This window comes from Pinus tabuliformis, chromosome 1_1 (assembly GCF_031772625.1).
Source record: "Pinus tabuliformis cultivar Carrire ecotype Pingquan chromosome 1_1, CPIR1, whole genome shotgun sequence".
Lineage (NCBI taxonomy): Eukaryota > Viridiplantae > Streptophyta > Pinopsida > Pinales > Pinaceae > Pinus > Pinus tabuliformis.
Window position 1 is genome coordinate 620,912,641 of NC_142297.1, and position 17,981 is coordinate 620,930,621.

The window sequence follows — 17,981 nt, forward strand, 5'->3', positions numbered from 1 at the left end:
GGACACCTCAATGGATCCTGCCCAAATCGGAAGAGAAAGACACACACAGGGAGAATTTCTCTAAGAGGGTTTTTAGTTTAGAAATCTGATTTCCCAGTTGCAGTTGGCAGTAGTTGCAAGCAGAGTTTCATACTCCTCCTGGATCTAGTGCCCCACAATCTCCTTTAAAGCCTAGTCCCTAGCTGAGACCCTTATTCCTCATACTTTCTCCGCCACCTGTCTCTGACAACTGGAAATTGATCTATTTCCCAGATTTGTATTCTAGTAAACTTGTACAACCTCCTCTGGCAATCTCGTACGTCCATCTCTAGAAAGCTGCAAAATTTGCGAAACTTGAAAACTAGGACATAAATCAGGAAGCTCTCTCTCCTCCTTGTGACCTTGTTGCTGTTGCTTGCACTCCTTGAGTAATGCACAAATCTGCTCCTGTTTTTCCTTCGGATGTCCTTCTTTGACCAATTTCCCATCTTCAACTACTCACTAAGACTACTCGCTCAACTATTTGGATGTCCTTCTCTGGGAATTGGTACACGATCTTCAATCTCTGCAACTCGAACTGGCTACTCTAGCAAAACCGCACGACCTGCTGCAATTGGAAACCTATAATTTCCTCTTGAAAACTAGATCTGGAAACCCTTTGAGAAAACTAGAAGTTCCCCCTTATGTGTGCTCTCTCTTCCACCCAACGTTGATTTTGCAACTGCAAAACTGTTGCAAAAACAACTGCGCCCCGAGCAAGAATCTGCTCTGCGAAAAATACTAAGTTGCTCACCTGCTACCTGCTGGAATCACTTCCAAACAAATCAAACTCTTCATGCCACCTGCAACTGGAAATTCGCCCCCCTGTTCAGTAATTCGCATTACTTGGTCAACCTCTGCGCAGACCCTGAAGAAATTTTGCTGCTACTCCCTCTAAGTAGTGAATTTCTCCCTCTTCGTCTCTGAGCCTCTGATCTTTCAAATATGCTTTGATACCATGTGAAAATTCCTTGAAATGCAGATATTGGAATTAATTCTCCTCACTGATTAGCTGTTTATTATTTTTCTGATTAATATCGAATTAATCACACTGCAATTTCTTCACCAAATAAAAAATAATTGCGGAAGCAAAAATATGAACTAAGAAATATGCTAGCACACATACATAAAAATTGACGCAATTATTTTTGGACAAATGTCCCCGGAAAAACCCAATATGGTAAAATCGGTACAATAGTTGAGGGTTTTATTATTATGCAACAACAAAAATTTTGAGTACAATAAAATGAATGTCAAACTGCCGTTTCTATCTGAGAGAAATACTGGCAAAAATATCGGAGGGAATTTACCCTCCTCCTGACCTCCATAAGCAATCCCAAGTGAATTTGACAACTCCAATTCAATTGTCTAAGCCCCCTGTGCAGGCTTCTGCGTCACCTCTGCGCAAATTATAACTCACTCAACCTGAAACTTCTGTTACTTAAGTCGTTCCGCCTGCTGCTTCTCTGGAAATGATCCTCCCAGCCTTCTGGAAATTTCCCCGACCTTTCGCAATTGAATTCACCTCCAGCTCAGCTAAATTGCACCGCCTCTTGAAGCTCTTGCGTTGCCCTTGCACAACCTCCTAGAGAAATAATAACGATTCCTCTCCTGACTCTCTGGAACTGGAAACTCCTTCGGAAATCCGCTACTCTGCCCCTCTGCCACCTGCAACTCGATCACTAGCTTGATCTCACTGTTGAATCACCTGCTACTGGAAAATCGAATTTCCTTGATTATTCAGTATCTGCACTGATATGTCCTCCATCTACCCATCGACCTCTTCTTATAATCTCTAGTTGGGACTTCAACAACCATGATTAAAGCTTAATCGATGGTTGAGATCATCTCCAAGTTGATCTGTGTGAGTTTCTAGAGAATGCTCACCTTTCTCAATCAATTACTATTAATTAGCCATTTTTCCTAAGTTAGACTTAAGAAAAATTTAAATGGTGGTCAATTAATTTAATTGATCTATCTCTAGGTGGAATTTACAGAATCGATTCTTGAGTTTTGGAGAACTCGTGTTTTAGCCTCTACACAAAGTTTGAGACTAGAACACCATCTGATGCAAAAAAAATAACAAAGACTAACTACCAAATTGGACAAGGGGACAAGAGGACAGACCAAGCCCATTCTTTCCATCGAATCCCCCCACTAATCCATGTCCAAATGTGTCCATAATAAATAAGCAAAAATACCCAATTACATAAGAAAAGCCATACCTTAGGGATTGGAAGGCAAACCTTCAAACATATGATCTGGAAAAATGGGCGAGGGCACATAATGGTTGGCTCAGATGGTAGAGATGGTGGCACATCGAATTTTCAAGGGGATGCGAGCTCCTCCCTGGGTCCTCCTTATCACACGTGTTCTGAAAATTATCTTCATCATCTTTTTCGTCATGTGGACCTAGGGAGGACGCTCATTCCTGCTCATCTTCTAGATTCCGAAGGTCATCATGATGCTTAATGAAGGCATCCTCTTGAATGTTTAGTGCATGGCATACATGAAAATGTCTAAGAAATCCAATTCATCAATGGATGAGAGGCTCCTAGGTTCATGATTATGCAACCATGAATTATGACCATGGAGGGATCTCATGAACAACAATATAAGGACATCCTGTTGGACCACTTTCATCTTTGAAGTACACGCAATAAATCTTTCTACATAATCAATTGCAGAGAGTGGATCACCATCAAACATGGGCACCCAATGTACCATCCTCCTTGTGACATGATTAGGGTGCCCAGGGATGCTAGTGATGTCCAAAGCAGGAATATCATCAAATAAATACATCCTGTTGAGATACACATATAAATTATGTAGGAGTCACCAAGGTGAATGTAGAGATGCCTAGAGAAATGCTTGCTCCACTCTACAAGCATTGACCTTAAAGTTCAATGAAGAACTAGGGCTTTCGTTCTTACAATGGAGTTGCCAAGAATGATATATCAATGATGTTGTAAGGGAAACAAGAGACACGTCTCGTGTCCCCAACAACGACGCCAAAAATGTTACCGCTTAATTTAGTAGGGGTCCTAGGAGGTGTTCCTAAGGGATTACTACTAGATCAAGTGGAAACAATGGGACAAGGACCCACTGTCAACTCATTCGATGTCCCCTAATCTTTATAGACTTTCACCGATGGGAGGACTCTCGTTATAAGGAAAACACTAGGAATGATGAATCAATGATAGGATAGGTAGTGATTTCTAGAGCCCATTCACAAGAAAGACTCAAATGATAGGGTTTGCTTGCTTTAAAATCAAGGTGTGGGGCTCTCTATGAATGGCTCAAAAGAGGCTTATAACTTGGGATTAAAGCTATTCCTTCATGAGGGATACCCTAGACCTAAGATTCCTAAATAAATAAGGTTTCTAAGTGGCCTTTTGAGATAAATAATGATAAAGATACGAGACCACAAAGGAGGCTTGGGAAGGTCAAAGTTTGACCTAGGGTTTATAATTTTTATCTTGCTTTCAATGGTCATGCAAGGCTAAACAAGGAGGATGAGAAGGGCCTCGGGAATGATGAACTTCTTTTGAGCTTTTCTAATAATGAGGCTCTTGAAATCTACCTTAACCTAGGAGGAACCTAGATAAGTATGGTCTTATGGCTAAGGCTTGGTGTATCTCCCAATCTGATCATGGGAATTAACTCAAACTTGGAGGACCCCTAGAGGACACACTAGTGTAGATAGCTACCAACTTGCTCCAAGCCCATTCTTTTCGCCAAATCCCCCCACTAATCCATGTCCAAATGAGTCCATAATAAATAAGCAAAAGTACCCAATTACATAATGAAAAGTCATACCTTTGGGATTGGAAAGCCCACCTTCAAACATATGATAATGATAGCATGGGTGAGAGCACATAATGGCTGGCTCAGGTGGTAGAGATGGTGGCACATCAAGTTATCAAGGGGCTGCTGGCTCCTCCCTATGTCCTCCCTATCGCACATGTTCTGAAAATTATCTTCATCATCTTTTCCGTCATGTGGACCCAGGGAGGACCCTTATTCCTGCTCAGCTTCTATATTCCGAAGGTCATCATGATGCTTAATGAAGGCTTCCTCTTGAATGTTTAGTGAGGGGCATACATGAAAATGTCGAAGAAAGCCAACAAAGAATTCGTCAATAGATGACAGGCTCCTAGGTTCATGATTATGAAACCATGAATTATGACCATGGAGGGATCTCATGAACAATAGTATAATGACATCCTGGTGGACCACTTTCATCTTTGAAGTACGTGCAATAAATCTTTCTAGCTTCTATTCTTGTGGCAGGCACTATTGGGGTATGCTTGCCTGTTGTGGGCAGGACTTTCCCTGCTTTAAGTCCTGATAGGAATATATTTTTTGTCATTAAGGCTTTTGCTGTTGGTGTGATTCTTGCTACTGGTTTCGTTCATGTTCTTCCTGATGCCTTCGAATTTCTTACTAGTGAATGCTTAAATCCGAATCCATGGGGCAACTTCCCCTTTGCTGGGTTTATAGCAATGATGGCCGCAGTTTGTACTCTCATGGTGGATGCTCTAGCCACTGGTTACTACGAGCGTTCCCATTTTAGAAATCAAAACAAAGGTAATCAAGTTAATGAGGGTACAGATCTTGGTAATGGCAATGGCTTAGAGCATGAGAATCATGTTCATACACACTCACATGCTACACATGGGCACGCCCATGGATCCAATGCTATAGAAGAAGATTCCACTATTCGGCATCGCGTCATTGCTCAGGTAAAAACCTAAACTTCAAGCTCAAGTATAGATTTCAATAACTATATTATTAAATTTAACACCATGAATGGAACATGGTTAATATCAGGTGTTAGAGTTGGCATTGTTGCTCAATCCGTTATTATTGGTATCTCATTGGGTGCTTCTGAAAGTCCATGCACAATTAGGCCTTTAGTGGCAGCCTTATCATTTCACCAGTTTTTTGAAGGAATGGGTCTTGGTGGATGCATCGTTCAGGTAATTTTTATCCCTTAAATCTTCAAAAATTGAATAGTATAAGGCAGGAATATTTACACTGATATAAGGTTGATTGATTGAAATTTGTGTCTTTTGAGTGGGGCAGGCGGGTTTCAAGAATAAGTCGGCAGCAGTTATCCTGATGACGTTCTTCTTTGCTGTGATAACGCCCTTTGGTATTGCACTGGGAATTGGGATCTCATCGGCTTACAACGAGAACAGCCCCACGGCACTGATCGTTGAAGGAGTATTTAATGCGGCGTCTTCTGGAATTCTGATATACATGGCTCTGGTGGATCTTCTTGCTGCAGATTTTATCAATTCCTCTCGGATGAAACAAAATAAAGCACTCCAGCTGTGCTCATACGTCGCTCTCTTGTTAGGTATAGGGTCCATGTCTTTGATCGCCAAATGGGCTTGAAATTTTACCATATCTCTTCCCTACAGAATCTCCTATATCTCTTTGTTGGTTGTATCGACGTTTATGTACATACACATATCCTTCGATTTGTGACAATGACAATTGATTGAATTTTCTCTTGGATGTACATTGTCAATGGATTCAGTTTCTATGTACATCCAAGAGAAAATTCAATCAATTGTCATTGTCACAAATCGAAGGATATGTGTATGTACATAAACGTCGATACAACCAACAAAGAGATATAGGAGATTCTGTAGGGAAGAGATATGGTAAAATTTCAAGCCCATTTGGCGATCAAAGACATGGACCCTATACCTAACAAGAGAGCGACGTATGAGCACAGCTGGAGTGTTTTATTTTGTTTCATCCGAGAGGAATTGATAAAATCTGCAGCAAGAAGATCCACCAGAGCCATGTATATCAGAATTCCAGAAGACGTCGCATTAAATACTCCTTCAACGATCAGTGCCGTGGGGCTGTTCTCGTTGTAAGCCGATGAGATCCTAATTCCCAATGCAATACCAAAGGGCGTTGTCACAGCAAAGAAGAACGTCATCAGGATAACTGCTGCCAACTTATTCTTGAAACCTGCCTACCCCACTCAAAAGACACAAATTTCAATCAATCAACCTTATATCAGTGTAAATATTCCTGCCTTATACTATTCAATTTTTGAAGATTTAAGGGATAAAAATTACCTGAACGATGCATCCACCAAGACCCATTCCTTCAAAAAACTGTAGAAATGATAACGCTGCCACTAAAGGCCTAATTGTGCATGGACTTTCAGAAGCACCCAATGAGATACCAATAATAACGGAGTGAGCAACAATGCCCAATTCTAACACCTGATATTAACCATGTTCCATTCATGGTGTTAAATTTAATAATATAGTTATTGAAATCTATACTTGAGCTTGAAGTTTAGGTTTTTACCTGAGCAATGACGCGATGCCGAATAGTGGAATCTTCTTCTATAGCATTGGATCCATGGGCGTGCCCATGTGTAGCATGTGAGTGTGTATGAACATGATTCTCATGCTCTAATCCATTGCCATTACCAAGATATGTACCCTCATTAACTTGATTACCTTTGTTTTGATTTCTAAAATGGGAACGCTCGTAGTAACCAGTGGCTAGAGCATCCACCATGAGAGTACAAACTGCGGCCATCATTGCTATAAACCCAACAAAGGGGAAGTTGCCCCATGGATTCGGATTTAAGCATTCACTAGTAAGAAATGCGAAGGCATCAGGAAGAACATGAACGAAACCAGTAGCAAGAATCACACCAGCAGCAAAAGCCTTAATGACAAAAAATATATTCCTATCAGGACTTAAAGCAGGGAAAGTCCTGCCCACAACAGGCAAGCATACCCCAATAGTGCCTGCTCATATACACATTTGCTCGTATACTAAGTAATAATAAAGCTAAAACGAAATCATAAATGTGGGCACATGACTTTTGTGGCCCATGGTCTTAGAGCCTGTCGATTATATGTGATGAAGTTGTTAAAATCTTAAGGATTCTCTATTGTAATATCCCTGAATTGATTGGAGGGCTCACTTTGGCTAGTTTGGATTCTTTTAAGCCATGGAAAATAGTAGATATATTATTCAATTTTCTCGTAAGGGATTCTAGGGTAAAATATGGTGTTCATGTATTTTTAATTGTTTATGTGTTTTTTTTTTTTTGGACAGAAACGGTTATGGAGTATTTATATTCATCTTGGCCTGAATGCCGAAAGTTTGATTACATTGAGGATGTCTGTATCCTGTTGCATTTCCCTGCTAAGAATGAGAATGCAGCTAAAACTTGAAGACTTCTTCCTTGATAAGGAATCTATAGTTTCAATTTCAGAAATTTTTCCCCACTTGAAGATACAAACAAATTTATTTAAGAGCAAGCAGTAAAACATGGCAGTAATCAGCTTAAGGGATGGGTTCCCATGATTCTTCTTCGTCTTTCATCTTGACCCCGGCGGAGAGGAGGGCAACTTTGTTGGCTTCAATGTCCGCCTCTTTATTATGAGTTCTCAGCACATGGTAGTAATTCAACTTCTGAAAAGTGTTTTCCAAGCCCTTGATTCTGGATATCAGCCTTGCTAGTTTAAGATCCAAAGCTGGGGAGTTGGAAATCATTGCGTTTATAATGATCTGGGAGTCACCTAAAACATTAGCTTCACTTATATTTAAATCTTTGAGGATCTTGAGGCCTTGAAAGAGGGCCAAAGCCTCAACTTGAATGCTGGATGAATGTCCAAGCCCCCAAGCATAGGAATGAATTTTTTCCCCAAATGGATATACAACAACACCTCCTGCACCAACTTTACCCGGATTGCCCTTTGCTGCCCCATCAAAAAAGAGAGAGTGCCTTGAGTGCGATTTGAGCCAGTCTTGAAAGTCCATTTCAGATTTCCTTATTTGCCAGTCTTTAAGAGAAGGGACATTTCTAACTGCTGGTTGAAAGTGCAAGTCAAGGAATGATCCCCAAGCGATGTCTTGTTGGCTGAGATTAGAATCATCTTTTATATCAGTCAAGCACTCCTTTAAATGACATTTAATCTTGATTTCTAAGGCCTTGTGATTCTGATTAGTATTTCTAAAAATTCTTCTGTTTCGTTCTAGCCATATCTGCCAACAAATAACCTTTGGAAGAACAACCCATGCAGTTTTGATTACCTGATTTTTAGGAGTTGGGCCAGGATATCTGATTGCCCAATTAGAAAAAAGATCAGCAGTGGAACAAGGAAGCGAAAAGTTGGGATCCAAATTGTGAATAAAGGAGAACCAGATCTACTTAGAGAAGTTGCATTCAAGGATTAAATGGATTGTTGTCTCTGCATTTTCTTTGCACAGCGAGCAGATGGAGGGACCGTGGAACCCTTTCCTCTGCAACATGTCATACGTTAGGATTTTGCCATGGCAGAGAAGCCAAGCAAAGAAGTCGACTTTGGGCCATGAGGGAAAACGCCAGACACCCTGCCATGGTGTTGGATCGGGGGGGATGTATGGCCTCTCATTCAGCTTGGCATATCCCATGGAGACAGCGTAGCCTCTGTCATTCGGCCCCCAGCCTTTCGAATCTCTTTTCCTCATGTGCATGGGCGCCAAGTCGTGAAGGAGATCAAGCAACATGGTCCATTCGTTGAGCAGATGAGCCGGCACCTCAATACGTTTCCAACCTGCCCAAACAGAATCGCACCAAAGCGAAATATCCCACAGCGAACTCAGCCCCTCTCTATCCATCCAGCATCGCAGCGCTCTAATGGAGGCTCTGTCTTCAATTGGGTCCATATTCATGATTTTATTAGTCCAGATGTTGATCTTTTTGCCATTTCTTGGGATCCAGTAGGAGTGCGCATTGATTAAGGGAGCAACTTTAACATACAGTTTAAGGAAAGACGAGTTAGGCAAATGAATCACATTGTCTAAACAGCTTGAATGAGGACCTCTGAAATACTTTTTCCAGAGAGCCAGTTGGGCCCAGCCCGGCTTCGGCGCAATGATCCTCCAGATAGTCTTAGCTACCATAGCCACATTATGCTGACAGAGGTTTTTGAAATTCAAACCACCCTCCCACAGTGGCTTGGAGATGGTTTCCCAGCTGATAAGAGGAAGCTTGTTTTCGTTCTGTTTTCCGCCCTTCCAAAAGAACCTCCACATGAACTCTTCCATTTTTTTTAATATGATTGCCAGAGCAAGAAGCCCAACAAATTGAAATAGAGGGAGGCTGGTGAGCACATATTTTATTAGGACAGATTTGCCAGCAGTGTTGAGCCAGGAGTAACCCCAGGCTTGGATCCTAGTCTTAAATTTTTCAAGCTAAGCGAGCCAGTCTTTGCTTGTAAGTCTCTTATGAAAAACAGGAAGGCCCAAGTATTTGAAAGAGGTCCAAGAAGAGGAGGCTGCAAAACCCAAACATCTAGAAATAGCAGAGAGCAATCTGGGCGAAGTGTTCCAGCTGAAGATGTGACATTTGTTCTTATTTACAACGCTGCCTGAGGCCTCACTGAATTCATCCAGAACTGCTTTAAATTTAGAGGCAAAGGAAAGAGAGGCAGTACCCAAAAGTAGAGTGTCGTCCGCAAATAAGGAGTGATTTATGTTTTTGACCCCTCTTGCAATACACAGTCCATTAATATCTTGATCTTGCATCTTTTTGTCTAATAGGAAGCTGAGAACAGAGGCTTGGATGACAAATAACAGAGGGGAAAGAGGACACCCCTGTCTAAGTCCTCTCGAAGTTTTGAAAAAATCAGTGGCTCTTCCATTTACAAGAGGAGCAATCCATGGCTCCAAGATGCATGCCCGGATCCATTTGATGAAGTTTTCTCCAAAACCAAACTTGCTCACGACTTTTAAAAGAAAACTATGATTTACTTCATCAAAGGCATTTGCTAAATCAAGTTTAATCACCATACCTTGTTCTTTTCGAAAAGACTTGAATGGATTGCCTCTTGAACGAGGGTGAGGTTGTCCACGATCTGCCTTCCTTGGATGAAGCCTCCTTGATTCTCCGGAATTATTTTGGGAAGAATGAGCTTCAGTCTATTTGCAATTACTTTGGTGATTAACTTGTACCCAGTATTGCATAAGGAAATCAGACGGAATCTGCTGAAGTTGTTGGCGCCTTTTTCCTTGGGTATGAGGGCCAAAAAAGCGGAGTTTGTGCTGCCTCCTATTTTCTGTGTATTTTGAGACTTTTGAACCATTTTGAGAAGATCCTTTTCAACAATCGGCCAACAAACTTGGAGAAACCTGACAGAGAAGCCATCTGGCCCAGGGGCCTTATCCGGATCCATATCAAAAAGGGCCTTTTTAACTTCATCTTTAGTGACTTTGGCCTCAAGGATCTTGTTCATACGAGGGGAAATTGCTAAAGGAATAATGTCTAACAGATCTGAGTATTGGAGCGGATCCTTATCATCACTATACAAGTTTTGGAAGTGAGAAAAGGTTGCTTTCTTAATATCTGCAAAATCCTTGTGAGTGTCATTATCCTTCTTAATCTCAGAAATAGTGTTGAAGCATTTCCTGGCCTAGGCTTGTTTGTGGAAAAAAGCAGTGTTCTTGTCCCCTGCTTTGAGCCAGAGATTTCGAGATTTTAATCTCCAGTATTCTTCTTCAGCTAAGCAGGCCTTATGAAAGCATTGTTACAGATGAGCCTCTTGATCTAACAGCTCCTCAGTGACTAAAGCGTTCTCCATATGAATTTGATGAGAGGCAAGAGAGGCTTTGATGGCTTTCCTTTCTATAACAGGGTTGGATAGGGTTTTGCCCAACATTTTAGAACTCCTTTTACCCTTCGCAGCTTTTCCTCCCAGATGAAGAAAGGAGATCCTTTGACAGGCCGGCTCCAACAATCCTTGACTGATTGCATGAAGTTTGGCTCCTTGACCCAGAGAGGACTAAATCTAAAGGGAATAGGACCTAGATCTAGATGGGCTAGGAGCTCTAGCTTTAAGGGCTTATGGTCCGAGACGCTGCTAGTAAGAATGTGCATTCTGGGTTCTAAACCTAGTAATAGAAAGGAGCTTTGAATGAAAACTCTATCTAATCTGGCAGCAATATGACTTGGGCCCACTCTTTTGTTAGACCAAGAGTAATTACTGGAAGAAGGTTTGATATCCAGCAAGTCCCAGTCCTGCATAAGATCCTCTGCCCATTCCCTTGCCGGATCTCGGACTGCGCTGCCTCCCCTTTTTTAGACGAATGAAGAGTGAGGTTGAGATCTCCAACAATAATTATATTTTCCAGGTTTATCAAGTTTGCTTGGTGCCTTATAGAATCCCAGCAATCCTTTTTTTCCTCGACATTGACTGGAGAGTATACATTGAAAAGACAAAAGATTTCCTTGGTATCCAAATTCTGCATTTTCAGCAGCAACCAATGAGTATTACTAGCCTCAAAGATGACTGCAAATTTGCTGGCGTTCCATAGAGTGCCAATCCCTCCCGAGGCGCCTCGGGCAGAGATTGCTCTTGCTTCACTTTTAAACCAAAGTTTCTTGCTTGCTTGCAGGAAGACTATGTCTTCCAGCTTAGTCTCCTGGACGAGAAGTATGTCTGGAGTTTCTGTTCTTATTAAGCTTCTCATGGCTTCTTCCTTAACTTTACTCCCCATACCTCTACAATTCCAAGAGATGACCTTCATTATTTATGTTTCTGGTGGGCTCCCTTGGAGCCTTGGGGCTGATTTTTCAACATCTTAGGCTTTGAGGCAAGCCGTTTTTCCAAAGTTGGCTAGCTGCCTTGTAGCTTGTCTTTGTAAGTCTCCTGCTCTCCTTTTTCCCTGTCAGTTTTGCGGCCTCTTGTTGATCTTCTTACCGAGGTTTGGGACTCTCCTATTTCTCCTTCCTCCTCTGACTCGTCTGTTTCTTGCTCTTCTTCCTCATCTTCTAAAGTCATACCTTTGGGATCTTCAACACTTGTTCCTTTGAGGGAGGCTGAGGGAGTACCTTTGCTTGGAGAAACTGGTTTTTGGGTCTCGATCTCCATAGTATCTTCTGTCTGCTGGCTTAGTGGATCAAATTTGTTTTCTTGCGCCTTTTTCGGTGGGGGACGTTGAACATTAGCCTGAAGAGAGCCTTTTCCAGAGGGTCCTCCCTGTTTTTGCCCTTTGTGGTTGATTTTTGCTCACTTGACTTGATTCCAACCCTCTTCATTCCCTTTCTCTGGCTCTGCATTGGATGGATAGTTTCTAGCAAAGTGTCCATGAACATGGCATTTCCTACATTTGAATGGCAGTTGCTCATAATCCAAGATCTACACATGAGACCAGCTGCCGACTTTGATTTTGATTGCCTTTGGGAGACCCACCTCTAGATCTACTTCTACGCAGATCCTAGCACAGTCATACTGATCCTTGTTATTTGCCCGATCTATGAATTTCCCGAGAGAGTTGCCAATGTGTTTCAAGGAGTCCCAGTTCCAGCAGTGAACTGGCAGATTTGGAAGACGAACCCACACCGGGACGGCCTTGGGAACATCGACAGCCGGATCAAAGTCTGGAGTCCATTTGTTCAGATAGAGGCCCTAAGGGCCCATGAAGTACGACCCATTTTGGAAGATCAGATCTTTGTCTTCTTTGGAGGAGAATTCGAAGAGGAAGTACCCTCGCCCAAGAAAGTAAGAGGTAACAATTTGCTTGATCAGAGGAGCCCAGTTCCTGTTAACCCATTGCTCAGTAGTTTTCGGAGAAGGCCAAAGTCCTGTGAATTGGCCAATGAGACCATGATCAGCCAGAGATAAAGCTACTTGAATGGGGGTCTCTGGAGGCAAAGAGATCTCAGGAATTTCATCGAGCTTCTTAACGAATTTTGTTGCTTCGCTTCTTTTCTTCTGGGGCAAACCGGCAAGAAGCTGGTTGAAAGCGTCAATGGCAGGAGCGGAAGGTGGATCCTTAGAAGGACCCTGCGTCTCCATAGGTTCAGGCCTGAGGCCGGCTGCCACAGGGGCAACCACATAGCAGAAACCCAACCCTAACCTAAAATCCTAATGCCTCGACGGATCAGGGATCAGATGCCACAGGGATCAGATAGGGTAAAAACTCTTGTAATTAGATCATGTTGTTGCCACCTTTTATGTGTTATCATGTATTATAAAACGTATTTATTTCTATCTCATATTTTACGACAAGTGGTTTCAAAGCCAAGAGATTGTGGCTTGTAGAAGGAGATATGGTTGCAAATGACAACATGTTGAGTGTAAAACTAACATAGAGAAGCCTCATTGGGATTTTATGTACATACATGATTATTGTATGAGAGGAAAGAGGTCTAGTAGGGTGATAAGCAACTAAATATTTAGATATAGGAAATAGATCTAACAAACTAATAACACCTTACTAAGATTATTTGCAACCAAATAAAATAAAAAATAAAAAATAAAAAATTATTAGAATTATTCTTTCATTAATAATAAAACTAGCTATTCAATTATACAAAATTCCTTCTATAATGATATAAAAATAATCTAATTATTTTATTACTCTTAAAATTAAAATATATATATAATATATGATAAAATAATCTAATTATTTTATTACTCTTAAAGTTAAAAGAATTGACTAAATAAACAAAAATATATAGTTCATAAACCAAATCCATATTAAAAGCATTTATAAATTGCACCACAAATACCAAAGGGCCAAAACTCTTAATATGTATAATTTAAAAACCAAATTCATATTAAAAACATTTATAGAATTGCAATACAGATACCAAAAGGTCAGATTTCTTACTATAGAAATCTCTTATAGCCAGAATGAGAAACAATGTACACTATGGATTCCAACAATCTAATATGAAGTTCTTTTAAATATTTTAGAAAAAATAATAAAAAAATTGAGACGAAAAAATAATAAATAGCAATGTGCATTATAATTTATGAAAAGAAAAAATAATAAATAAAAATATGTAATATAATTTATTGCAATTTAATTTAGAAATTTCTTAGACATGAACTAAAAAAACAATATGTCTGCACAGGGGATAGTACTCTCACAAGATTCCCTGCCATTACCCTTGTCATGTTTGAGACCTCATTGCTGGCTTCTAATATATGTATTTTTCTTGGCCCATAGTTCCTTCCCTGCAGAACTCCAGTATTAATGGCAATATCATTTGAAATGCTCATGTGGTTATAGCAAAGGGAATGTGGAACCCTGGGAATTTAGGGATCCAAGTTGAGAAACATGATAGCTACAACAAGGCCATCTCAGGGATTCAAATATGATGCTGGAAGCTATGCTCTGAACTTTGATGATGGGTGCTGGCAGGAACTGCATGAGCATTACTTGGCCTGCAAATATCATGCCTTAACCCTGGGAAATTAGGGAGCCAAGTTGAGAAACATGATAGCTACAACAAGGCCATCTCAGGGATTCAAATATGATGCTGGAAGCTATGCTCTGAACTTTGATGATGGGTGCTGGCAGGAACTGCATGAGCATTGTTTGGCCTGCAAATATCATGCAAATGCAGTGCACCCAATAGTACTTGACACATGTAAACCCAACTCTTAGGTTTGAACGTACTGTGAAATAACAGTTGGTGGATGTCTGAAACAAAATAGCAATGGGTTTGGATTATTTTGTAGAGTCTTGGATTAGTTTCTCCCTGCTATTTGAATTTGATTACTTGTTGAAAAGGGACAAAGCACATCCAAATCCGGAGGGGATGAAATTCACTGTTATACTGTTATCTATTTCCACTTTAGTAATCTACTCCCTTTCCTTACTGTCATGACCAAATACGACATCATATCCTCATTAATTGTCATGAATAATTCATTACTCAAGTTGTCAACTCTCCATAAGGGATTGGTAGATTGCATTAAACTGGATATCATCACCCTTGTATGCCAAACCAATGCCATCCCTTTGGGTGTGGAAGTTCCAAGAATGCATGTCGTCCCACTAGAAGAGGCCATCAAATTGACCTTGGGTTGAATTAAATCTGTTAGTACAATTTTTTTTTACAGCTACGCCAGCCACTATAACCATACAACAACATTAACCATACAGTAACTATATCTATATGCATATAATTAATATGATTTTTAGGGAGCAGCTTGTAAGCAGAGGTTGCCAAAAGCTCAAGAGCTCATGAAGTTTAGCTTCATAATGAGAGGAATTTCACAATCTAGTATGTTAAAATTAGTTTATACTGTCTCACCACTTTTCTCAAACTTACGTTCCTATTTTCACAGGAGTATGGTATGGAATTGAACTTTTTGCTAAGAAATGTCTTCATGCCCACACTATTTTGTTATAAATGTGGGACGAAATGAATGTTGTTTGGGAGTAATAGATTTTGGTTATCAGAGATTGGGACTGCTTCTCTCTTTCATTGTATTTAGAAATGCCTTTATTGAAGGAGTGGTGGGGAATCTGATCCATGTTGTAGTTGTTGATTGCATACTTGGTTGCATGGTTGGCATGGCTATCCGCTATTGCCTTGGCACAATTTGAGGTCGGTGAAGCTGAAGTTGTAAAAGCAACAAGTAGCAATATTCCTGATGTAGGAATTGCTTGGGTAGGAAATATAGCAATTTTTGTTACAAGCCTGTTAAGAGGTAGGTTCGATCTGGAGATTGGTGCCAAAGATGTTCTGCCTACCAATAGAGGTCCTAAGCTGAAGGAAATTAATGGGTTTGGACTGACCACATGTACAAGGAAATCTGAAGATGAAAAGGAATATGGTAATGTTGTTGTTATAATGTTGTCAGGTCACATGCCCAGTTCCTCTATGAAGCAATTCATGAAGTATATCCACCATTCCCATGGTGTGGATTCCATATGCTTGAATTTCCTTCCTTTAGGGTCTGCACCAGTCCATGCAGAGGTTTTCTTATGTCAATGCATTGCATTCCAGACAGTCTCTGTTGCAGAGGAGCAGAGATGTCAATGCATTGCATTCTGGATAGTAGAAGAGATCACAACCATGCTTTCTCTTTGGATGCCTCATACATTAAAAAGACTATCATTCCTGGTGCCTATTGCCATGTTCAAATTTCCTAACAAATGGCTGCCATGGGTATAAACAGGACCTGTTGCATGTCACTGAGAATGGGGAAGAATCCCTTGCTGCATTCTGTGAAATGCTTCATCATATTTCTTCGATATCGGAAGAAAACAGTTTCATCTGCATTCTAGTGCATCCAGTGGGCAGTGATGACTGGACCAAGCAAACACTTCAAGCACCAATTCATAATGAAAATGCAAGTGGAAATCCCTATACTAACGAATATCTAGATGCTCTTGAAATGACAAGCATTGTGAAAAAAAAGACACTAAAGCATACTGAAGCTGCATCCAAAGGTCTAACTGGTGAATTAGCGGACATCACGAGTATCTCCAGCATTGACATGTTTTCTGGTTTGAATATCCCAACTGCCAAAGTGCAGAATAATGCACATCAAACTCCAGGTCATAGTGAAAATGTTAGTGAGTAAGAGGATCAATGGACAAAGATTTTATGGCTTGGATCACCAAGTTAGTGATATAATTAATAGGATTTTTAGGGAGCCGTTTGTAAGCAGAAGTTGCCAAGAGCTCATGAAGCTTAGCTACATAATCGGAGGAATTTCACAATCTAGTATGTTAAAATTAGTTTATATTGTCTCATCACTTTGCTCAAACTTAAGTTCTCGTTTTCACACGAGTATGGTATGGAATTTAACTTTTTGTTAAGAAAATGCCATCATGCCCTCACTATTTTGTTATAAATGTGGGACGGCATGAACGTTGTTTGGGAGTGATAGATTTTAGCTATCAGAGATTAGGACTACTTCTCTCTTTCATTGTATTTAGAAATGGCTTTATTGAAGAAGTGGAAGGGAATCTGATCCATGTTGCAGCTGTTGATCGCATACTTGGTTCCATGGTTGGCACGATATTGCCTTGGCACAATTTGAGGTCAGCGAAGCTGAAGTTGTAAAAGCAAGTAGCAATATTCCTGATGTAGGACTTGCTTGGGTAGGAAATTTAGAAATTTTTGTTACAAGCCTGTTAAGAGGTAGGCTCGATCTGGAGATTAGTGCCAGAAATGTTCTGGCTACAAATAGAGGTCCTGAGATGAAGGAAATTAATCACCATCAAACATGGGTACCCCACGTACCATCCTCTATGTGACATGGTTAGGGTACCCAGGGATGCTAGTGATGTCCAAAGCAAGAAAATCATCAAAGAAAGACATCCTATTGAGATATACATATAAATTATGTGTGAGGCGCCTGGGTGAATTTAGAGATGCCTAGAGAAATGCTTGCTCCACCCTACAAGCATTAACCCTAAAGTTCAATGAAGAACTAGGGCTTTGTTCTTCCAATGGAGTTGCCAAGAATGATATATCAATGATGTTGTAAGGGAAACAAGAGACATGTCTCGTGTCCCCAACAACGACCCCAAAAATGTTACTGCTCAATTTAGCAGGGGTCCTGGGAGGTGTCCCTAAGGGACCACTACTAGATCAAGTGGTAACAATGGGACAAGGACTCACTGTTACCTCAATTGATGTTCTTTTTTCTTTACAGACTTTCACTAATGGGAGGAGTCGTGGTTAAGGAAATCACTAGGAATGATGAGTCAATGATAGGATAGGTAGTGATTTCTAGAGCCCATTCACAAGGAAGACTCAAATGATAGGGTTTGCTTCCTTTAAAAGCAAGGTGTGGGGCTTTGTAGGAAAGGCGCAAAAGAGGTTTATACCTAGGGATTGAAGATATTCCTTAATGAGGGATGCCCTAGACCAAGGATTCCTAAAGAAAGAAGGTTTCTAAGTGGCCTGGTGAGATAAAGAATGATAAAAATGTGGGACCACAAAGGAACCTTGGGAAGGTCAAAGTTTGACCTAGGTTTTATAATTTTTATCTTGCTTTCAATGTCATGGGAAGGTCAAACAAGGAGGATGAGAAGGGCGTCGGGAATGATGAACTTCCTTTGAGTTTTTCTAATAATGAGGCCCTTGAAATCTACCTTAACCTAGGAGGAACCTAGATAAGTATGGTCTTATGGCTAAGGCTTGGTGTATCTCCCAATGTGTATCTCCCAAT

The 17,981-nt window shown here is 40.6% G+C and overlaps 1 protein-coding gene and 1 pseudogene across 1 annotated transcript; one reads left to right on the top strand and one right to left on the bottom strand.

Moving 5' to 3' along the window:
• The first annotated feature begins 3,899 nt into the window (after window positions 1–3,899).
• Window positions 3,900–5,421, top strand: LOC149214849 (zinc transporter 8 pseudogene; annotated as a pseudogene).
• A 194-nt stretch (window positions 5,422–5,615) lies between these two features.
• LOC149214850 (zinc transporter 3-like) lies at window positions 5,616–12,851 on the bottom strand. The gene is made up of 6 exons (XM_089389523.1): window positions 12,541–12,851; window positions 7,593–8,134; window positions 6,498–6,812; window positions 6,361–6,467; window positions 6,123–6,272; window positions 5,616–6,016 (listed from the first exon to the last, which is right to left on the bottom strand). Exons 1-6 carry the CDS (start codon window positions 12,849–12,851, stop codon window positions 5,702–5,704), a joined length of 1,740 nt encoding a protein of 579 aa, XP_089245649.1. The 3' UTR covers window positions 5,616–5,701.
• Window positions 12,852–17,981: the final 5,130 nt, after the last annotated feature.